Source organism: Sinohyriopsis cumingii, chromosome 1 (genome assembly GCF_028554795.1).
Source record: "Sinohyriopsis cumingii isolate HCF-2022 chromosome 1, ASM2855479v2, whole genome shotgun sequence".
Taxonomy (NCBI): Eukaryota; Metazoa; Mollusca; class Bivalvia; order Unionida; family Unionidae; genus Sinohyriopsis; species Sinohyriopsis cumingii.
Genome location: NC_142961.1, coordinates 33030599 through 33056149, shown reverse-complemented (window position 1 = coordinate 33056149; position 25551 = coordinate 33030599). Strand labels below are relative to the sequence as shown.

Sequence of the window (25551 nt, the reverse complement as noted above, 5' to 3'; positions counted from 1 at the left end):
CTATATTTCCATGTTAATGTTTCTGTCCAAGAATATTATCGAAGGGCACTTTTATTTCCAGTGAATAAATATCTGAATAATAATTTCACCAAATCAAATACTGAATACAACTGCACAATAAGACTGATTCTTCCTAAATAAATTAAACCAAGAATGAGTAATTTCTCAAGTAAACAAGATTATAAAACCCTCTAATTAACCTATGTTAAAATTAGCATTCAAACCGAAACTTTAATAACTTAAAGGAAATAAATTGAATTATAGAGATTTCACAAAAGCAGTAAGATTAGACAGATACATGTTAAATATGTATAGTTGATATTATCTGGTTTGGTGTTTTACAGCACAGCAACACAAGTAGGTTATTTAGTGCTGGGACATCTGGAGTAAAGCTTAAGGATATCACCATGGAAGCCAAGTTGGCCCGATTCAACAGCTGGACTGAACCTGCGCCTTTGCGAGTTGGGCATGCTAACCACTGAGTGATTTCTTTTCGATTGATTTAACAACTTTGAGACATAAGAAATAGGAAATTTGGAATTTGAATACTCCACACTATTTTTCTACTTGTGAATTCTGTGTGAACAGCACAGACAAAGAATTTGTCATATTAATGTTGAGTGCATGTTAGATACTGTTACAAGTCTAGACTTTTACAAAAAGTAACAGAAGCTTTGTAAAATTTAACAAATAATTTAATTCCCTAGAATATCAAGTAAAAAATGAGAAAAAAAGAACTTAAGGTTTTACGAATCAAATCCAAAATTAATCAAAGAATTAAAAAAAATAAAAGTCCTAGAAACAAAACATCCTGAATGAAACAGTTCGAATCCCAATGAGATCCAAAATGAAAGATGATGACATTGTTCTAAATGGTGCAGAGTCAACAGCCTCTTGTTGAATAATAATAATAATAATAATAATAATAAGGACTTTGTATAGCGCCTAATCTTTAGAAGCTCTAAGCGCTTTACATTAGACAACACCTATAAGATAAAAAACATATAATAATATTATTACAAAAACAAACACCATGAAATTAGAAAAACATTAAAAAATAAAAAACATGCTGAGAATATTTCAGGTAGGAAACATTATTAGGTCTTTAAGTTTGTTCTTGCAGTCGAAATAAGTGAGTTTTGAGAGCCCTCTTGAATGTAATCACTGTGTCTTTGTGTTTAAGTTCTGTGGGCAATGCATTCCACGTTGCTGGGCCCTGGCATGCAAAAGAACGCTGTCCATATGACTTTGTTTTCATAGTGGGAATAATGAGTATACAATTGTCAGAAGAGGAGCGTAAGTATCTTGCTGGTGTGTACACATGGGTGAGGTCGGAGTCCGACAGTGAAAAGCAGCACAAAGAACAAATTCTGTGTTTGATTCTGGATCGAATGGATAGCCAATGTAGGGTACAGAGCAGCGGGGAGGTGTGCTCTGATCATGGTACTCTAAATATGATCTGAGCAGCTGTGTTTTGAACTTTTTGAAGTTTCTGGAGCAAATATTGAGATGAACCAGACAGAACTGAATTACAATAGTCCAGTCTTGAAAGTACTAATGAACACACAAGTGTTTTAGTGGCATCAACTGAAAGATATTTGTGAATTGAGCTGATGTGTCTCAGCTCAAGATATGCAGCCTTGCATATGTTCATGACATGTTGGTGCAATGTGAGAGTACTGTCCAGAGTAACACCTAGGTTTTGTACTGATTGTGTGAATTTAATGTTGGTGTTGCTGATATTTATTGTTTGAGCTAAAGGATGTGAATGAGAAAGTCTTTGTGTTGTGATCAGAATGGACTCAGTTTTATCATCATTCATCTGCAGCTTGTTACATGTCATCCATGATTTCACATCAGAAATGCACCTCTCTACAATTTGGATGATAGCATCAACTTCAGTTGGGTGGGTAGATTTGTATATTTGGGTGTCATCAGTGTACAATTGGTAAGACACTGGATGATGAGCTATGACACTTGAGAGCGACTGACTGTACAGAATGAAAAGAACAGGTCCAAGAACAGACCCCTGTGGAACAACACAACATAGATCAACTGGGCTGGAGTGTATTCCATTTGCAGGTACAATTTGTGTCCTGTTGACCAAATAGGACTTGAACCACAGTAAGGCTGTATCATGAATGCCAAATACATGCTGGAGACGGTAAGTAATATATCATGGTCTATTGTGTCAAATGCTGCAGACAAATCAAGGAGGGTGAAGACTGTAATCTTTCCACTATCCAATGCAGAGAATGTCATTAACTACTTTTAGAAGAGTAGTTTCAGTACTGTGGCATGGGTGATATGCAGATTGTACATTGATAAAAAGACTGTTTGAATTCAGATGCGATACAAACTGGGATAGAACAACTTTTTCTAAGATTTTTTATATAAATGGGAGATTAGAAACTGGGCGGAAGTTCTTTAAATCGTTATGGTCTAGTGTTGGTTTCTTCAACAGAGGCTTTACAATGGCAGTTTTGAAAAATGATGTGAATTCCCCGGATGAGAGAGAGATATTAATAACATCAGTTAGTGAAGGCAATACTGGATCTAAGCACTCAAGCAGCAGTGATGTTGGAATTGAATAAAGTTCACATGACTCTGGTGCACTCTTCATCACGACTGTACATACGAAATCCAAAGAGACAGGTTCAAATGCTGCTAATGGTTGCTGCTCAAATTTTGTATCCCATTTGTATGGTGACGACGAGTCAAATTAAATTTTGGTGTCAAGCTTATCTCTAATGGTTTGTACTTTGTCACGGAAGAAATTTGCAAACATGTCCAGAAGGTCGACTGGATAGAAGGTAGTTGGAAGTGGTGTAGATTTGTTCCTTGACATTAGCTTGTTAGTAATCTCAAAGAGCTCTTTGCAGCTGGAACTTTCTATGATCTTAGTAGTGTAGTGGGCTGATTTCGCTGCATGGACTATATTTGTGACATTCTTCTTAGCGGCTTCATAGATTTGCTTATGAATAGTGAGTCTGGTGGAAAGCCAAAGCCTCTCAGCTTTACGGTGGTCTCTTTTAGCAGTGCGAAACTGGTCCCTAACACTGCTATACCATGGAGAACACTTTTGAATTGATACTCTGCACTTGGTAGCTGGGGCATGTTATCACAGATAATGTTATTCCAGTTTTTTAATTCTGTATAAATTTAGAAAAATGTCCTTGTCCATGAATTCATTTAGAGCACTAGTATTTCCAGGGAAAACAATCACTTGAAATTCAATAATCTGAAGAAAATAAAATAATTAGCACAAACTGGACACAACATAAAACACCCTGACATCTCAAGTGTTAGGGCACGACTGCCTAATCTTCTCAAAACATTAGTAATAAGTCTAAGATGCAAAACAGATTCCCAGATGGAGGTCAAGAGATCATCTTTCCAGAAAGAATGGAAGTTTGTTACATGATAATTATTATGTCATCCAGGTATGGCCTTAACTTAACTTAATAATTCTTACTCTGAGAAAGAATTAAAAAAAATACATGTAATAAAAAAGATGTTTACTAAAACTGTCACTGGTTCTGAATCAAGGTCAGAAACTAGATACAGTGTTTCTATTACATGTATTAGGTGTTTACTAATGAAAATTTCAAACAAAGTCATGTCAAACAGAACTGAATTTAATTCTATAAAAAAAATCAAGTCCAATAAACAATATTACATTACAATAGCATGCAATGGAATAAAATAAAAAAATTAAAACATCAGACAAACAATTAAATCAAATCAAATATACATAACAATACTATTGCAGTAAATATAGTAGTGGACTGTGATTGCTTATGTAGGCTGACTGCATGACTGATACAATTCCTTACTGCAGATATGTTAATAGACCAATGAAAGCTGAATCATGCAGGCTGATCTCACTGAGGAAGATGTGGTAGCTCAGTTTGTAAAACACTGAATGTTTAACCCAACTGGCACAGGTTTGATACCTGATACCACCCAGGCCAGTCCAGGTTGACCTCCATGAATATTTCCTTGGCACAGGCACATAGCTCCCATTTTGTTAGCAAGTTATAGCCAACAATGTTTAAAGTGCCATTAAAACCCAACCAATGTTGGCTTTATATTTAAACTATATCTTTTTCAATCCAGTAAGTGTGTATATTCTTAAAGTATAGGGATTTCAGTAGGTTCTATGTTATGACCCAGAGGCTACACCACTGCGATTAGGGATAAACCACATGATCAGTGTTAGCTGCAAGTATAAAATTATATTTTCATAGTTCTTGACTGTACATATGGCTATTAGGTGGGTATTTCAATAGTTTCCAATTTATAAGCCTAGTGATGAGGCTGTGAAGCATATGCTTAAATGTTTGTATATTGGTGTGTATGTGTATGGATGTATGTGTGTGTGTATGTATATATATATATATATATATATATATATATATATATATATATATATATATATATATATATATATATACATATATATATATATATATATAGAGAGAGAGAGAGAGAGAGAGAGAGAGAGAGAGAGAGAGATAGTATGCCTTGTATCACAATGGGCAGAATCACGTAATTTCCTATCAGACACACTATTTCAATGTATATGAATATGCCTATAGAGGGTATGACTGGAATATTAGTCACACTATTCCAGTGTATGTGAATACTCCTATAGAGATCATAACAGGAATATTAGTCCCTATTCCAGGTAATGTGAAGACCCCTAAAGAGGGTATAACTGGAATATTAGTCACACTATTCCAAGTATGTCAAGATGATAATATAACATTTTCAAAAACATCACTGATCCTCCAACAGATAAAAAGACTTCCAGTCTTACTTGTCAAAATGACGGACTGATGCCTAATTTAAGGTGAAAATCTGGATCATGATCTCTAGGAATTCCTGTTCCTTATTCCTTTGCCAGAACCTATCCTTTCCTGTCCAGTATTCCTTAGCCAGAACCAATCCATTTAATTCCACAATATAATAATACCTGTAAGTGTCTACTATCAAATTTGTACAGCTCTTTATCATTAAGTTACTTAAAAACATCAAGTGTAACTGTAGCACAAATATAGATTATCAGCAAAACTGCCGACAACAAGAATGATCCAGGACATTAGAGGTCATTGATATTACTGCTATGGCATGCCTAATTTTGCTGACTATCACACCTTACCACCTGCATATTATCAGCACCAACTTACCTTAAGTGACTCAATAACAATGGGAAACTGACAACAACCACCACCCAAAACTCCAAAATCCCACTATCTATTAGCACCATCAGAGATCAATAAGCCATTATTATAATTAATGTTTTCTGATAAATTCAGTGCAAAAATCATTTATTAGAGAGACTGCTGATTAACTGAAAATTAGCTGACTCTTCAAATTCTAATCACCTCCATATAAACAAGAGAGAGAAGAGAAAGAGAGAGAGAAGTGTCACTGCTGGGAGTATGCAGTTACAGATTTAACTGAGAGTAAATTAAATAAACAGAAACTAAGTGAAAGCTGTTAAAGAGTGATCAAACAGTTGATAATTATACCATCAGTTAGTTATGAATTAACTTCTTACATTTGAAAATGACTGCTTGATTTAGGCACTTGTGAGCAGTTTTCTCCCTAATGGTCATCAAGGTACAATGAGGTTTGTAAACATTAAATATCATTGTAAATTGACAATATCAATACCTTCCATTCAGAACTAATGGTCTTTCATAAGTTACACATTTTTACAACTCTATGGTCTTAAACTAAACAACAGATTAGAGCAAAAACCAACAATATTAGTAAAATTCAACAAATAATTTACTTCCCTAGAATACAAAGTGAAAATTTAAAAGGAACTTAAGTATTGTGAATTAAACCCTAAATAGTCCTTCTACTTTTACTTAAAATGTTAATAAAGAATATGATAAACATCAGGCAGACCAGCAATTTCCAAGGGGAAAACCAATGTCCTGAACTCAGATCCAAGTAAACATGTTTACCTACAAGTAATAATTACCTTAAAACCTAATCTACAACCATATGCAAAAAATTAGCTATGCAATATTATTTACAAGATTACCCTTACAACCTATAATCATGGACAAAAGTCAAATACAAAATATAAATATACATAACAGCATGCATTTTCAATGGTAAGCACTATGCACACCTGAAGGCACAAAGATATACATTCAACAAATATAAATTTAACAGGTCTCTTGACTTACACTGTTTCATCCATATGGACCTATACATCTCTAAAAGAACTAACTTCAAATATTTTGGCTTGCTATGAAAATCCCCATGCTTTTGACTGTATTAGAACATCTTCCTGATCCCCTCAATACCCCACACAAGTGAACCAGGGGTAATAATACAAAATCCATTACATATTGCAGACATCTTTCTGCTGTGATTGCATATCTGAATTTGTTTGCAAAATGTTTTAAAATGTCTTAAGAATATAATGCAACCTTTTGTAAATTTGACTCTGACTCCCCCCATAAAAACCATCTTTGAAGTGCTAGAAAAACAGCATTTATTTCTAGATTACTGATGTGAAGGAAAGTTAATTCCCAACACCACAGACCTTGTAGGACTTCTCTCTCTGGCTTTAGGTGAGCCCTCCAGCCTGAATTTGATATATCAGTCTAATGGAAGGAGGTTCCAGAGCATGAAAAGGAACTCAAGTCAGAAACCTGTCCTAACTTTTCCACCATCTTAGACTGTGATGAAGCTTGGCTCCTTGGGGTATCTGGTCTGAGAGGTGGTCCTCTTGTTATCTCCAGTTCACTTGAAGCAAGAACTGAAGGGGCTGCATATGAAGCCTGTAGGGGAAATAAATCTGCTGCCACATTACTAGTCACCAGGAGAGTGAGGCGCAGATGAGCAAACAATGATGTATTTTTCCACTCTTAACTCTTCTTGCCAGGTGAGAAAATACATCCACACATAAACAAATTTTTGAGACAGGATAAGATCGGACTTCATCTGATTGGAATTAGGCCTAGATGAGGTGACAACTCCCTCACAGAGACACAAATCCTCCATATGGTCACATCTGTGGATGTTGTCAACCAGTTGTCAAATTACTGGAGGATGGGAGCTCCTGGGGATCTTAAATTAGCCACTATTACACCCATCACTCTGGTGAAGGCTCTTGGAATGGAACCTAGGATGACAGGAAGAGCCCAAAACATAAAGATTTCCTTTCCTATATAAAACTTCCTGGAGTTGGTAAAGTTTAGGATGTGAAGATAAGAATTTTGGAGAGCTAGGGCAACTGTTTGGCCTGATGACAATCTTAATTGAGGCAGTGTCTCCATCCTGAACTGCTGTTGAAATGTTTCAACACTCTTTGAAACTTACAAAACCCATGAATAAAATCACAAGCATCTTATTATCTTCATATTTTCTACTGTGACCTTCCTTATAATGGAGTACACCTCTTTCTATAAAGATATCAGTTGAGATGGTTGAACAAATGGGGATACCTGAAAGAGGTGGATGACCTTGGAAGCAAACCCAGTAACAGTCCATTATTCTTGCAAGCAACCATGCATCCTCTGAGAGGTCCAACCAAGCCTCTGCAACAAAAAACTTAATCAGGCACCAACTGGGACTCTGAGAAGGGTGAACTGGACAATAAAGGTGCAACTCCCTAATGGTGACTGCCTTCCTTCTTAGGGAATAGTTAATGACCCACAGATTTCCTTCCCTAGCTGCTCCAGCCACAGTGGCATGAGAATTATGGGTAAAGAGAAGTTTTAAACTGGAGTGATTTCAATTTTGATTGTATTCCTGTTTAAAATGCTTAGGATGGGCAGCCATGGACCTTCCAGAATGGAGGCATTTCTTCACCGGTTAAGATGGACCTAGCACTGTGTCCATAGACCTGTGTTACTGAGGTCTTAGATCCTGTGAGGTTCTGATCCTGAAAAACTTCTGATATCTCCAAGACTATATCCCACCATTGGTAACGAGTTCTGCAGAGAGCACCACAGACATGAGAGAGCACATAGTTCAATGTCTTGGCCCCAGCCAGGTCTATGCAAGGCAGCCTGAGGCAAAGATTCCTCTTTCAAGCAACTGAAGGAGACAGCAATAAAGAGACTGACACATGAGGTTATAGCAACCTGAGCCATGCCTTCAGTTCCAAAGCCACAAAGCCTTGATGTGGAGATGTGTCTAGGTTCCTGCCAAAATCCCCAATTAGGAGGCACCTGATTCCAGGGTGGAGAGGAACGACTTAATGGGTCATGCAGGTGAATGGACCCTGTACCTGTCGACCGATACCATGGACTGGTGTGGATTAGAGTGTACAGATCACCACTTCTTTTATATGGTCCCCACTTGACCCTTAGACAAAGTAAGCTAAATCAGCATCACTGAGTGAGTTTGCAATAGTCGTTCTGACATGAGTTGTGCCCTGGAGAACATCTCCAAACTGGAGAAGATCCTAGGCTTCAATGATCCTGCAGGCTTGGGTCATAGATCTGGAGAAAGTCTGGCAGGCATTAATCTTCATCTACTACCTTAACAGAAAATACATGTTTCTTAAACCTCTGTCACCTGACCCATTTGGTGGTACAAATCAGGAAAATCCAACAAATGACAGGGACACAGTGTTATGATGCATTCTATTAAGAACTCATCTGCATCCACAAATATTGATGGTTTCTTGTCCTGTGTTGCTCTCAGGACAATGTAAAACAATTGTGTCCTATCTTCCTACTGAGAGAAGAGGAATTCCCAACCAGGAGTTTGTTGTCCTGTCTCCACCCACAGGAGGAGATGGGACTTGCCCATTTATCCTCTCCCTGAAGAAAGGGACTGGTTATTCCTTCTGAGCCCCAAAGGTTGCAAATGGTTGCCTTCCTCCCATTCCCTTGGTAACAAGGCCAGAGGTGGCAGGGAATATCTATGGCATGTCATACTACCAATGGTGGCATGGTCATGAGAGAGACCCTGAGGATTCAACAATGCTGGGGGGGGTCCCAAGCTCCATAGAGGCTGAATGGGAACATCAAATAGGAAGAAATATCAAATCGATCTCTTCCCCCTGACCAGTTCTCATTATTGTAAGTCCATTCTCCATATGGAGTGAAACAAAAAGATAGGGCGAGATATCAAAGATGTCAAAACTACCAAGTCTGAAAAATGATGCCAGGATTATGCTGATTAGTGCTATTAAAGCGCTTAATATTCTGCAACTGGTGCTCCATGATTAGTAACAGGAGACTAAACAGAAGATTGCTACCATACACCATACCTGGTGCTCAGCACTTGGTGCTTTACGATCAGTACCCATCGCTAGGCACCCGGTGTTTGCTGATAAGCAAAAGAAACTCTGAGAATAATGTTGTTGTTGTTGTAGGGTTTAACGCCATTTTTCAGCACATGATTGGCTATACATGGCAGCCAGTATTATGGTGGAGGAAGAACCCTGGAAAACTCTGGAAAGAAACTCTGAGAACTGCACTCTGGACTTTGTCTGGTGCCCAGTGTCAAAGTCCAGAGAATGGTGCCCAATGATCAGTGACCAACTTTCTATGACTCTCACAAGACACATTTCCTAGTGACCAGTACCTCATACTTGTGACACAGTGTTTGTTGACCGATCTTCCATGACTATGACTTGACACATTTTTCTTTGCCTGACACCCAGTGACAGATCCTTGCTGAATGTCCATTAAAAAAACAAACATCCATTGTCCTGTCAAATGAGAATGAACAGTCGGATGTTGTAGACCTTCATGGAGAGTCCATTTTGGAAACTTGACTACGACAAACAACATCTTGCTTTAACTTGAGATCTACCAGTGTGATATGACTGTGATTACCTTGCAACAGTAAGGTAGGTCTATTTGGAGTTGGCAACTTCCCTCTCAGACCAGGACCCCTCTTTCTGTGAGGCCCCCTCTCTTCCCAGTAGAAGCAGGTGGCTTTCTAACTTAGGTCACCTCTCTCAATGATGCATGCAACTTCTGTACTTTGGGAAGTGTCACAGATCCCCTCTCCACAAATGACAGGGATCAAGAAATTTGACCCTTCTTACTGGCCCATTATATCCATTGACTTTCTGTGAATTCTCCAACCTCACTGGGTCACAAAAAACAAATGGGACAACCATACAGAAGTATACACACAATGTATGCAAGACATGTAGTAAAAGTGTCACATGCTGCATTTTTATGCCCATATCTGCATGTGTGAAGGCTGAAAGGAAAATATATAAATACAGCATTGAACTGCATCAACAAAAGGATAGGAATTACTTACCCTGACACCAGTTACTATTAGAGGGAATGTTTGTGTGTGTGTGTGTGTGATTTGGATTTTTAACGTAGCTTTAAAAAATTTTCAGTCATATTGCTACAATGTCTGCAGTGTGGCAGTTTATAGTGATGTCTAGCACTGGGGCATCATGCTGCAGACATGTAGCATGATGTCCCACCCAGTCATATTATCCTGACACCAGGCCGACCAGTCTTAACACTAACCTCTTAATGCTGAGTGCCAAGCAAGGCAGCTGTAAGTACCATTTGTATAAGTCTTTAGTATGACTCTGCCAGGGTTCAAACCTACAACCTCCCACATCAAAAGAAACACTGCCTTGCTAGCAATGTATTCAAAACCTCCAAAATTAAAAACATCGGACAGATACATGAAAATAAAGCAAGAACTAGGGAGAAGTTAACAAATCCAACACAAAAAAGGACATGTCAGCAGAAATGCCAAGAGACACTTAAACAGACAAAGTGTTCGTGTCCAAGTAATACATGAATAAATGCATGACAGCTGAGGAAAAGAAGGAAGATATTGTGATTGTTAGAAGTGGACTTAAGTATCAGGTTGGGATCATATTGTTTTCTATTCTAGACTTCCATGGAGAAGAGAATAATGTCCTTGGACTAGGGACAAGCACCAGGAAAAGATACAGCTATGCAATAATTACAGGTAACATAAATCTGCTATTAAAATAAATATTTACATTGAATAAGTTCAGAGTATGAAACAGAAAAGAGGAAATTACTTGACCTGTGCCCAACTTGCAATTTCTTACTACAAGCATAAAACTTACTTATACCTAAGTATCTTTTCATTCATGGCATGGCTTGCTGGGCCTGTATTTTTATGGCTTAAATACAATTTAATATTAGTAGCTGAAACTTTTAATCAGAATTCAGAATTCACTTGTGCCCATCATTTAGACATTACACTAAATGAGAATTTAAAAAAAAATATTTCAAGACCTAACAAAATGGCTGAATCGAGTGAAAGTGATAAATTTGTGCCAGTGAGAAGGCTGTGCTTGCATTAACTGGGTCTGGTGCTGCAGCCACTTGACCCACAGATTAAATTCTCACTTCAGTGAAACTAAATCTTGATGACAGAAATTTTGGAATGGTAGACTGTGCATGCAGCCAAAGATTTATTTCATTCCTCAGATTGAAAGTTTGCATTGAAACAGAAGGATTGCAGAGATGGCATAATTCTGATGTGAAATTTTCACAACAGTATACGGTCTTGCAAGACCTCAGAGTATGTCAAGCATATGACCCACTTTAACCAGCATACCAAGGCTTGAGGCATTATATCCTCTTTTCTGGCCTTCACTGGATGAGGAGTTCGCCCTCCTCCATTTTATATGTACGTGTCAAGTAATGCTTAAGAGCAGACATACTCCTGCATTCCTGCTTCTCTTGATATGAATCACAGAGATAGCGTTTGATAGGGGAGGTAATTCAAGAGTTAATTCCCTTTATCTACATGTTAGATAAATGAGAAAGAACATTTTTCATCTTCTTGGGTGTCAGGATTCGAGAGGTAGAGGAATTTATTTCCATCTACTATGTGATCAGGAAATACCCCAAATTCACTATTTCTTGTCATAGGGTAATAATTTTTATAGGTTTTGCAGATGCTCAAAACCATGAATTTAAAGATGCAATGAGCCAGGTTCCTTCTGTAACAACAAAAGGACCCCATTCTAAAACCATGAAATCCATTGCAAGCAAAATGTCAATTTTTATAAAACCACAAAAATTTAAACCCATACAAATAACAATAAAACTTTTTATTAACTTCAATAACGTAAATTAGTCTTTAACCATAAATGATTCAGGATCTTTTAGAACTGTAATGAATGTAATATCAACTTACCAATAGCATTGACATCTGGCATCTGAAAGTCATGGATCTGTATACCAAGTACCTAGGAAAGAGAGAACATGTTTTTAAGACGTCGATAAATTCTGATCAGAGGTGTATTATATTCTGGTTCAGCAATCAATAATGCCATCTGCCCTGGTCTATCATGTTCTCTCACTTATATGTACCATATATACTTGCTTATAGGTCAAATAAAACAACACAGACCCAGATCTGTCATTGCATAAGATGCCAACAGATCATGGTCTATGCAGTTTGTAAGAAGCAATCAGTAAAACAGACAACATTGATCCTGATCTGCCAGCACAATAACTTAAAAAACGTATATACAATATGTCTAAAGCTGTTGGCCCATCTTAGAAAGCCATGACTTGCCTAAGATGGCAGGATATCTGACATCAAAGTTTGATGAAATATACTGTATATACTCGCTTATAAGTCGAATATAATAACACAGACCCTGCAATGGAAGATCACAGTCCAAGTTAATTGTACCACTGTTTAATCCTAACAAAATGCAAAGACCCAGATCTATCACACCGTTATAGAGCATCAAAAATGAGTCTGTGCAGTTTGCAGTTGAACTAGATTTATAAGTGAGTAAATATGGCTAGTCTCCAGACATCAATTATTTAAGAGAGTGAATGCCTTTGTTGTGCATTATGTTAACACGAGCTGTTTCTATAAATAAACAGCATTTTCCACTAAGTTATTTTTACTATCAGTTCCAAGAAAATAAACTTCAGCATGTAATTCAGAATACAAGGGAAAAGAACTCATAAATGTTTGAGATATGAACAGGATATACCTAACAAAATCCATAAAAACATTTTTAAAATTATTTTAAACATGAACTGCAATGATTACCTCCAAGTTGTACTCTAAAATTCCTTTTAGAATCTTCTTCAAGTTGTTGACCTGAAAACAGATTAAGTTCAAGAAATCAACTAAACTACCAAAAACCACTGCTCAACATACAAATTATATATTAATATATGCTATAATATTGTAAATTCACTTGCTGTGTACCTAATTAAAACAGTTTCAAGGAATTACACCTATCTTTGAATGAATTCATTCATGTACACCACTGTTTATGGAAATCTGAATTTTTACTCACAGGTTTCAATTCGTATTTAGTCTCAGAGAAAAGCAAATGACCACTTTACCCTAGGGCCTTGGTAAATGACAACTTTATCCTATGGCTTAAGTAAACAATTTCTAACTATCAAATACCTACAATTAAAATTATTAAGTTCGGAATGTTTAATATTTTGGTAAATAAAAGTGAAATCATAAAAAGGTTACATAATATGCTTAAAGCACAAGATGTTTATATTTCTGGTGAGATGAATTACTAGAATTCAATATTTCAAATTCATTATTTGTTTGCTGTGAATTCATTTACCATACATACTCACTTATAAAACAAGTCCAACTGCATATTGCAATGGCAGATTGTGGTCTTTGTTGTTTGCTTCATTTATTACTCCTTTCAAGCTGCATAGACCCAGATCTGCCAGCACATTATGCAACAGCAGTGCTTGGTTTGTGCTTTTTGCTGTGTGGATTTAACTTATATGTGAGTATATATGGTACTCTGATGAGAATCAAGTTTTGTGACTTTTGGGAAAAAAGTGGGTATTAAGTTTTGTGGCTTGGGGAAATGTGGGTGTCAAGTTTTGTGACTCTGGGAAACATGTGGGTATCAAGTTTTGTGGCTTGAGGAAAAATGTGGGTATCAAGTTTTGTGGCTTGGGGAAACATGGGTATCAAGTCTTGTGGCTTGGGGAAACATGGGTATTAAGTCTTGTGGCTTGGGGAAACATGTAGGTATCAAGTTTTGTGACTTGGGGAAACATGTAGGTATCAAGTTTTGTGACTTGGGGAAACATGTTGGTATCAAGTTTGTGACTTGTGAAGCATATGGGTATCAAGTTTTGTGGCTTAAGGGGAAACATGTGGGTATCTAAATTCATGCATCAGGGAAGAACTATTCTTTTTTTTTAATGCACAGATTATAAGTGCATCAATGATACTGTATGCTTTTGTCATGGAAAATGTGATTTCTACACAAAATTATCTTGTTGGTATCACTGATTCCAACTGAATTGCAAGTCCTTACCAGTTACTTGTTTACAACACCTTAGAAATTATGATTATACAAGACTAATTTGCCAAGAAATTTAGATTTTGAAAATATCCATAGGTTTCCAGTAGAAAATGTAACATATTGTACTCTGAAAAAAGAAACACATGTAATATCCACACAAGAAAATCTTAACTTCTGGACAACATAGTCGTAACAGTCATTGGGGCTTTGTCCTTTAAACTTGTGGCTTATTGCAACAACAAAATCCATGAAAACTGATATATCATGAAAAAGAGTGAATTCATAGTATTTGACAAGTCCAGGTACTCTTACAGTGTATGCAAAGGGCTGTAGCAGTGGCAGTGTGTATCCATCTAAAAAATGAAAAAATAACAAGGATACAAATTAATGCACAAAACTTGGTGAGTTCAGTCATCAGTTCATAATTTCTAACCTGATTGCCGCCAGGAGGCACATAACATTGTCATAGACTCCATATTCAGTAGAAACTTTTTAATATTCAAATAAATAAAAAGGCTTAACTAATATGTACATGTGTTCAAACGGACTAACTCCCACAATTATGGAAATTTACAACATTATTTGGAGTTTACTGACAATGATGAACTACATCACATCTGCTGTTAGATAAAACTAGATTCATGCATACAAATATGGCAACCAAGTTATTAAATAAACTCCCATTTGGTTTGAAATGTAAACAAGATGGCACTATTATAAACCTCATGGTGATCATGAGATTAGAAGTTATAAATTTATTAACGAAAGAACTAAGTTTTGTGCATTTTTCGTAATACTTTTAGTTTTTACAAATCAGTAATAGATTACAAACTTTCTGGGGAGTTGATGAATATTACTGGGAAAGTCAGAAGTATCTGTACCTGTACTCTAACTTCACATACCAAAGTAATGTACATATACTTAAGTACTGTAAAATGTACTCCACCCCATGTCTGCAGCCCTCATCCTGATGCTATTGTTGTGCCTGCAAGAAAGATCTTGATAGCTGCTGTGTGTCAAGTGTTGGGTGTGAGAAACATAAAGCCTTGCATATATAGTGGTTTGAAGTTTGATGTATACCTTTAGTCTCCAGTTTGTAACATCATCTTTTTTAATTTTAGACATCCAGGCCTCATTGAAGTATTCAGGATCTCTGTGAAGAATAAAAGGATCTCAAATGAGAAAAGAAATCAATTTTTTTAAAAGTTCCATCTTAATAAAGAAAAACCCTGATTCAAATCTTGGTCAGTATGATACTTCAGTATAATTTGTTTCTAGTGCCATTCATTAAATATGTTGTAAATTTAATCTCTCATCCTTATCTGATGGCATGTAAGATTCACTTGTCCATTACTAAAAGGTCTTTCAGATGATTGCCTTTGTGACTAAAATTTCAGAATTGGCAAGTAAAAATAGTCAAATGGTCAACTTCTGGCAACCTTCAGAATCATAATGCAGCAACTAGAAAATGACATCATCACTTTCTAATTACAAGTATATAATATGAATTCATTTATTTTTGTAGTTATCAACATCTTGTTGTAAACCAAAAAATAACATTTATATCAATGCTTGAATTTGTCAATTGGGGAAAGGGTCCTCTTGTTTCCAGAGTGATCCTATTTTGTTGGATCTTTAAATTGGATGTTTATTTCAACCACAGAATCCATGAAAACTGGTACACCACGAAAAAGTAGTGAATCCATAGTATACCATAGTTTATAATAAAACATTCAGCAGATGCAATTTTATACACAACATAATTCTCATTTGAATGTTGTTGTTGTTGTTGTTTTAGGGATTAATGCCATTTTTCAGCACAAGATAGGCTATACATGGCGGCCAGTACAATTGGTGGAGGAAGAACCCTGGAAAAACCCCAGAAGAACCACCAACCCACAAGAAGCTACTGGCAGGCTTTCTCATGTACCAACGTTAGCCGGGGCTGAGACTCGAACTCACGCAGACAGAGGTGAGATGGCAGTGATCTGTAACAGTGAGCGCTTTAGACCACTCGGCCACTCGGGGACCCTTCATTTGAATGTGAGACTCCTGGTTACGGCAGTAGGTCACAATCTTTACATGTGACTTGTCTGTTACAGCCTATTTTAAGTGACCAGTCTAATATATATCTATGCAATCAGTTAATGAAACAAATCCCCAAAAGGTATACATGGAGACAATATTTATTATTAAAACTATTACTAAAAATTATCAGAAGAAAATGAATGCTAAGGCCATTTTATCAGTGAATTTCAGGCTAAACAATATGTATGGAAATGGCTTGGAGAACTCAAGAGAATTTAAATGGCTGATGTGGGCAGAATGAGATGATGACTGTTAACAGTTCTGTCAGAAACAGACATGAAAGACAAAAGATTAAAGAATGAAGAAACAGGCCATGCGTCATGGGACTGCCTAGGGCTCATTGTCAGGGTCCAGGGACAAAGCCCTGGTGGGAGATCCAGGCAGTTACAAAGTAACCTGGCTAGGGTCCATTGTCAGGGTTCAGGGATTAGGTCCTTGTGGGATATCCAAGCAGTTACAAAGCCACCTGGCTAGGGCCCATTGTCAGGGTTTAGGACAAGGCCCTGGTGGGAGATCCAATCAGTTACAAAGCCCTTGCCTAGGGCCCATTATCAGGGTTCAGTGACTAGGTCCTGGTGGGAGATCCAAGCAGTTACAAAGCCACCTGGCTAAGGCCCATTGTCAGGGTTCAGGGACTAGACTCTGGTGGGAGATCCAGGCAGTTACAAAGCCACCTGGCTAGGGCCCATCGCAAGGGTTCTGGGACAAGGCCCTGGTGGGAGATCCAGGCAGTTACAAAGCCACCTGGCTAGGGCCCATTGCAAGGGTTCAGGGACAAGGCCCTGGTGGGAGTTCCAGTCAGTCACAAAGCCATCTGGCTGAAAATACATGGTAATAATACCCACTACTGCAGAAAAAGTTTCACATTTTGAATATATCCAATGAAATATGCCTGACTGTGATTTTTTGTTAAAGTATGAGTTTACAAAAAATGGGATGCCTGATGAAAAGTAATTAAGTCCACCAGTTTAAGCTTTTGAGAAATGCAAGAGATTAGTTATGTGATGTTTAAGCTGGGAGGATAGGAACCTCCAATCTGTTTTGAAGGGTGAAATGGAATCAAACAAGTTGGAATATCACATCCACCTAGCTAGAACACCATATCTTACAAATTTTAAACTATGAACCAATCTTGCAGCCACATATTCTCTGCCATGATCAGTTATGTCGGAAAAAAATGATTGAATGATGTAATTACATGTCACAGATGAAGCGACTGATTTTTCTGCAACCAAAATAAAACTACACATGTATCATAGTTTCTGAAAATATTACTGGCCAAATTTTTCATATTACCCCTCTGAAAAAGGGTGTATGAAATGACCTGCATGGGTAATTAGCCAAGGAGATTTCTAGAATTTTCTAAAATTGGGGATAAACTGTTTTTCTTCCAATCTTCCTATTAAGTATCCAATATCCTGGATTTCATTTTTTTTTCATGCACAGGTACCCTGGAGGATATGTCAAACTGTCAAATTTATTAAAGTGGTAATTACTAGAACATATTTTGGATTTTTTTTTAGCAAGCATGTAAATAGAGAACTAATTTGATGACACCAACTGATGGAGTACACAAACTTTTTTTCCAACTGATGGAGTACACAAACTTTTTTTCGAAACACACTGAATCTCATATGAAATGTAACACTTAATGCTGTAGAATTGGCAACAGTAATCCATAAAACATATGGGACAACAAAGGAGATTAGCTGAAAATAATGGTATGTCATCAATGCTGAAAATATCAAAAGGTCTCTCCATCATTTATAAAAAATAATTACTGGGCAATGTTCAAGAACTCATAGACACGAACACCAAAAATGCCACATTTTCTTACATACCTGCATCTTTGTTTAATAGTCCCCTATGTAGATAACTGAACTTTATGTGTAGAAATCTTTATTCATTTTTCTGTCCTAGTGACCTAGACTGTTGACCCCAAATTCAATAGGCTTCTTCCCTGCAACAAGTGCAAGCCATCTGCAAGGTTTGGTAAAAGCCTGTGATGCAGAATAAATGTTACTGAACAGAAATTATTTCTCTTCTTTCAGTCTGTAACACTTGACCTCAAAATCATGAGGTTTTTTCCTTATCCAAAGTGTAAGCCATCCACAATATTTGGTCCAGATATGTAATGTAGAATATTATTGTGTAGAAACCATTTTTATTCTTTCTATCACAGTGACCTTGTTCAGTGACCTTTTGGCCCCCAAACTGGCATGTTTCTTTACTACATCAAGTGGAAGTCATCCAAAAAATTTGGTGCCTGTAGAGCGTGGAGAACTCAAGTTACTGTGCAAAAACCATGTTTCTTCTTTCAGACAAAGTGACACTGACCTTCTGAGCTTTTGACCCTGATATCCAGAGTTCCTCCATACCCAAAGTGTAAGCCGTCCCAAAAGTTTGATGACTGCAGATAGTGGACAACTGGAGTTATTGTTTGGAAATAAAATTGGTGACACAGGGATAGACAGAAGGAATACATCATAGCATAATAAAGTCTGCCTTATGGCAGGCATAAAAATATTTCATGTTTTATGGGTTTTTTTTAAAGACTTACATTTGATGTAAAACTTGTGCCATTGCCACTCCATCACTAAGGTCTTCTTCTGTTGTGTGAGGAGCATCTACATTGAAGGTTTGGAGCTGTAATGATAAATTATCAAACTCACAAAAATATAACATACAAAAGTCTTGACAAAGCTGATGCATGATGTCATTCATTGCCAAGGCCAAAAAGAAAAACATCTTTCGCTGGTTTCCTGACTAACTCCATTATTTTGGTCTGCTGCCCATATAAACGTTTCCAATAAATAAATAAAATTATATTAAAAAGATTTTGACTTCATTCATGTTGTGATAGTTCAGATTTTATTTCATTTGCATGTAACAGACATTAGGACTATTATCCCAATATTTGTAAGCAGCAACTGGACATAGACAAGAAAACACGATTCAATAATGATCGACTTTTGGGGCTTGTTAGCTAATCATAGCTTTAAAATTACAGCAAGTTATATCAGTTTCTAGCTTAGCTGATTTAAAGGTTGAATTTAATACATTACTGGCAATATCATACAAAGGAAATGAGATATGTGCCTTTCCCAAGGACACACTGAGGCAGCCAACTTGGGCTGACCTGTGTGTATATTAAACCCTCATCCCCTTCAAGTTATACCATACAAGTAAAAATTATTGAAGAAATTATACAGAGTATATATCTAACTTATAATCATTTGACACCCTGTCAATGATTACAATGACAAGCACTTATGAGAAAGGGGACCGCTCTGGTGGCCTAGTGGTTTGAGAGTCCACCTTGGAAGCGGGAGGTCGTGGGTTCGAACCCCAGCCGAGTCATACCAAAGACTTACAAAAATGGTACTAACAGCTGCCTCGCTAGGTGCTCAGCATTAAGAGGTAAGTGTTAGGACTGGTCAGCCTGGTGTCAAAATAATGTGACTGAGTGGGAGATCATGCTACATGTCTGCAGCATGATGCCCCAGTGCTAGACATCACTATAAAAACTGCCACACTGCAGAGATCATAGTGATATGTCTAAAAAATTGTTAAAGCTACGTTAAAAATCCTAATCACACACACACACACTTATGACAAAGGAATAAAATATGGTCATGCAACCATAGGTCACTTTTGGTAAATTGGGGTGGGGGTGCAATTATTAAAAGAAATCTTACTCTAGCTGACAAACTAATTATGTTTTAGCATGAAACAGGAAAAAAAAGTTTTTTAAGGCCAGCAGTATATAAATCTATGAGACACTAAAGACTCTTATAGGACGAGTTCTGAGTTCTTATGTCCAAGCAATTTAAAAGAATGGAACACTTAATTTTAAGATTTTAATAGTTTCCTGAACTAGCTGCTGAACAAAGGATAACCAAGTTGGCAAGAAAGAGAGATTTGGAAAGTCTGTCTACCTGCACTACTGCACCCCAAAAAGCAGGAGCACATACAGTTTGTTGGTATATAAAAAAAATGTGGAAAAAGTGCAAAGGATAACAAGAGTCCCTTGATGGGACTGATGCTTTAATGGCTGAACAAATTTTGGGGACCTGAAGATAAGACCTTTTCTTTATTTAACTGCTGAGTGTTGAAAATGTCTCTTATATTCTTCAGTAATAAAATTTTCATGTTTGCTGCTGTGGTGGACAAACTGGGTGTCAGACTGGCACCATTTTTATTTAGAACCAAAAATACATCATTTAGGGAAAACAAGATATCAAAAGAAGCCACATTTTATATGACTTCCCATTTTGGAGAAGTAATGATAGTGAAATTTTCAAGATGGCTGCCATGGTAGCCATAATGGATATCAGAGTGGCACCATTTCCATACAGGACCATCTAGAGATCATAAGAAGTCTTTTGGTGGAAGCACAGTGTCAACATAACAAGCCATCCAGAAGTAGTAGCCATAACAATATTTTCAAGATGGCCATTGTGGCAGCCATACTGGAAGTCACATTAGTACCATTTTCATTAATGACCAACTAGAATTCATAAGAAGTCTTATGATGAAAACTTGATGGCAATATTACCTATTGTTAAGGTGGAATAGTGACTGACAACAAGATTTTAAGATCACTGATTTTTTTAGGACCCACTAGAAATCATTAATTCTTTCAGTGAAACTCCCACATTGATGTGACTATCCATGTAGTAGCTAAATGAAGATTTTCAAGATCGATACTGTGATAGCCGTACTGTATATCAGACCTACGCCATTCTCATTTGGATCAACTAGACACCATATAAAGTCTTCTGCTGAAAATCTCATGCCAATATGACTTTCCATTCAGGAGGAAGACCAGCAATAGCGAGATTTTCAAGATGGCTGTAATGGTGGTTAAAACCCATCTTATGACACTCCATTTAGGATTAGTACCTAATAGATTTTCAAACTGACATTGATGGCAATATTGGACACCAGATCAACACAATTTTCATTAGGACCAACTAGATATCATTAAAAGTCTTCTCAGTTCTTGTGAAAACCTGATGTCAATATGACTTTCTGTTCTGGAGAAGTTGAGAGATCAGGTTCTTAAGACTTGGTTTGACAAGTTATATAGCACAATGAACTCTTTCAAGAGGCCACCTGTCCTTACAGATGGTTTGTGGTGGAAGATGGGGTGGCAATTGACAAGGTTCAAGTTCTAGTAGTTCATGATTTGAGGAAAGAATGTGTATTGATAGTAATCAATGTGGGCATGATAGTAATCATTGTGGGCAGTAATTTGTGAATATGTCTGTGAGTTATTTATAGTAATCCATGTGGGCAGTAATTTGTCAATATACCTGTGAGTTATTTATAGTAATCATTGTGGGCAGTAATTTGTGAATATGCCAGTGTTAGTTATAGTAATCATTGTGGGCAGTAATTTGCGAATATGCCAGTGAGTTCTTTATAGTAATCATTGTGGGCAGTAATTTTTCAATATGCCAGTGACTTGTTTCTAGTAATAACTGTACGTAATAATTCGTCAATATACCAATGAATAATGAGAATAATCATGGTGGGCAGTAATTTGTCAATATGCAAATGAGTTATTTATAGTAATCATTGTGTGCAGTACTTTGTGTGTTTGTGTGCTTTGTTTTTTTTTATTTTTAACTTAGTTTTAACAATTTTAGTCATACTGCTATTATATATGCAGTGTGGCAGTTTGTAGTGATGTCTAGTAGTAGGGCATCATGCCACAGACATGTAGCATCATGTTCCACCCAGTCACATTATCCTGACACTATAGGCCAACTAGTCTTAACACTAACCTTATAATGCTGAGTGCCAAGCGAAGCAGCTGCTACCATTTTTATAAGTCTTTGTGCTACTACCATTTTTGTATGTCTTTGGTATGACTTGGCCTAGGTTTGAACCCATGACCTCCCACATACAAGGCAGATGCTCAGGTCACCAGAGCAGTCTAAAAAAGTTGTCAATATACCAATGAGTTACTTATAGTAATCATTGTGGGCAGTAATATATGTGTTAGTTTTTTTAAATAAATTTAACGTAGCTTTAACAATTTTAGTCATATCAATACAATGTCTGCAGTGTGGCAGTTTATGATCATATCTAGCACTGGGGCATCATGCCACAGACATGTAGCATCATGTTCCACCCAGTCATATTATCCTGAAACTAGGATGACCAGTGCTAAAACTAACCTCTCAGTGCTAAGAATGCTAAGTGTCAAGTGAGGCAGCTGCTAGTTCCATTTTTATAAGTCTTTGGTATGACTCTGCCAAGATTTGAACCTACAGCCTCCCACATCCGAGGTGGACACTAACCACTTAGGCATTCGGAGCAGTCCCAGTAATTTGTCAATAAGCCAGAAAGCCATTTATAGTGATCACTGTGGGCAGTCATCTGTCAATATGCCAGAGAGCCATTTATAGTGATCACTGGGGGCAGTAATTTGTCAATATGCCAGAGAGCCATTTATAGTGATCACTGGGGGCAGTAATTTGTCAATGTGCCAGAAAGCCATTTATAGTGATCACTGTGGGCAGTCATCTGTCAATATGCCAGAGAGCCATTTATAGTGATCACTGGGGGCAGTAATTTGTCAATATGCCAGAGAGCCATTTATAGTGATCACTGGGGGCAGTAATTTGTCAATGTGCCAGAAAGCCATTTATAGTGATCACTGTGGGCAGTCATCTGTCAATATGCCAGAGAGCCATTTATAGTGATCACTGGGGGCAGTAATTTGTCAATATGCCAGAGAGCCATTTATAGTGATCACTGGGGGCAGTAATTTGTCAATGTGCCAGAGAGCCATTTACAGTGATCACTGTGGGCAGTAATTTGTCAATCTGCCAGAGAGCCATTTACAGTGATCACTGGGGGCAGTAATTTGTCAATGTACCAGAGAGCCATTTATAGTGATCACTGGGGGCAGTAATTTGTCAATGTACCAGAGAGCCATTTATAGTGATCACTGTGGGCAGTCATCTGTCAATATGCCAGAGAGCCATTTATAGTGATCACTGGGGGCAGTAATTTGTCAATATGCCAGAGAGCCATTTATAGTGATCACTGGGGGCAGTAATTTGTCAATGTGCCAGAGAGCCATTTACAGTGATCACTGTGGGCAGTAATTTGTCAATCTGCCAGAGAGCCATTTATAGTGATCACTGGGGGCAGTAATTTGTCAATGTACCAGAGAGCCATTTATAGTGATCACTGGGGGCAGTAATTTGTCAATGTACCAGAGAGCCATTTATAGTGATCACTGGGGGCAGTAATTTGTCAATATGCCAGAGAGCCATTTACAGTGATCACTGTGGGCAGTCATCTGTCAATATGCCAGAGAGCCATTTATAGTGATCACTGGGGGCAGTAATTTGTCAATGTACCAGAGAGCCATTTATAGTGATCACTGGGGGCAGTAATTTGTCAATATGCCAGAGAGCCATTTACAGTGATCACTGGGGGCAGTAATTTGTCAATATGCCAGAGAGCCATTTATAGTGATCACTGGGGGCAGTAATTTGTCAATGTACCAGAGAGCCATTTATAGTGATCACTGGGGGCAGTAATTTGTCAATATGCCAGAGAGCCATTTACAGTGATCACTGTGGGCAGTCATCTGTCAATATGCCAGAGAGCCATTTATAGTGATCACTGGGGGCAGTAATTTGTCAATGTACCAGAGAGCCATTTATAGTGATCACTGGGGGCAGTAATTTGTCAATGTACCAGAGAGCCATTTATAGTGATCACTGGGGGCAGTAATTTGTCAATGTACCAGAGAGCCATTTATAGTGATCACTGGGGGCAGTAATTTGTCAATATGCCAGAGAGCCATTTACAGTGATCACTGGGGGCAGTAATTTGTCAATATGCCAGACAGCCATTTACAGTGATCACTGGGGGCAGTAATTTGTCAATATGCCAGACAGCCATTTATAGTGATCACTGGGGGCAGTAATTTGTCAATGTGCCAGAGAGCCATTTATAGTGATCACTGGGGGCAGTAATTTGTCAATATGCCAGAGAGCCATTTATAGTGATCACTGGGGGCAGTAATTTGTCAATATGCCAGAGAGCCATTTATAGTGATCACTGGGGGCAGTAATTTGTCAATATGCCAGAGAGCCATTTATAGTGATCACTGGGGGCAGTAATTTGTCAATATGCCAGAGAGCCATTTATAGTGATCACTGTGGGCAGTAATTTGCCAATGTGCCAGAGAGCCATTTATAGTGATCACTGTGGGCAGTAATTTGCCAATGTGCCAGAGAGCCATTTATAGTGATCACTGGGGGCAGTAATTTGCCAATGTGCCAGAGAGCCATTTATAGTGATCACTGGGGGCAGTAATTTGTCAATATGCCAGAGAGCCATTTATAGTGATCACTGGGGGCAGTAATTTGTCAATGTGCCAGAGAGCCATTTACAGTGATCACTGTGGGCAGTAATTTGTCAATCTGCCAGAGAGCCATTTATAGTGATCACTGGGGGCAGTAATTTGTCAATGTACCAGAGAGCCATTTATAGTGATCACTGGGGGCAGTAATTTGTCAATGTACCAGAGAGCCATTTATAGTGATCACTGGGGGCAGTAATTTGTCAATGTACCAGAGAGCCATTTATAGTGATCACTGGGGGCAGTAATTTGTCAATATGCCAGAGAGCCATTTACAGTGATCACTGTGGGCAGTCATCTGTCAATATGCCAGAGAGCCATTTATAGTGATCACTGGGGGCAGTAATTTGTCAATGTACCAGAGAGCCATTTATAGTGATCACTGGGGGCAGTAATTTGTCAATATGCCAGAGAGCCATTTACAGTGATCACTGGGGGCAGTAATTTGTCAATATGCCAGAGAGCCATTTATAGTGATCACTGGGGGCAGTAATTTGTCAATATGCCAGAGAGCCATTTATAGTGATCACTGTGGGCAGTAATTTGTCAATATGCCAGAGAGCCATTTTTAGTCATCACTGTTTGCAGTAATATGCCAAAAAATATGTTTCTTTATATTTCAATAAGATACACTTTATTATTTATATCTGGAAGATCTGGAATCTTGTATATTTTTATGTTTCTGGTGCAATCTTGCTGACTGAAGTATGACACTAGACTTGTCTGATCTAGTTTACAAGTTTCGTTGCTAGAGGATCACAATGCAGCTGCATATTCTAGCTGGGAGTATATAGTAGTT

The 25551-nt window shown here is 37.6% G+C and overlaps 1 protein-coding gene across 3 annotated transcripts in view; it reads right to left on the bottom strand.

The window, feature by feature from the left end:
- Nucleotides 1–25551, bottom strand: part of LOC149806668 (protein Hook homolog 3-like) — a 126203-nt gene that overhangs the window by 63675 nt on the left and 36977 nt on the right. For 2 of the 3 annotated variants that reach the window (XM_089956311.1, XM_089956321.1), the window contains exons 2-5: nt 18918–19003; nt 15350–15422; nt 13024–13074; nt 12148–12199 (exon numbers count right to left, since the gene is read on the bottom strand). In XM_089956311.1, the coding sequence (XP_089812437.1) occupies nt 12148–12199; nt 13024–13074; nt 15350–15422; nt 18918–19003 (262 nt within the window). Of the gene's footprint in view, nt 1–4822; nt 4960–12147; nt 12200–13023; nt 13075–15349; nt 15423–18917; nt 19004–25551 lie in introns of those variants that run through there. The other variant, XM_089956331.1, reaches the window with a different exon arrangement.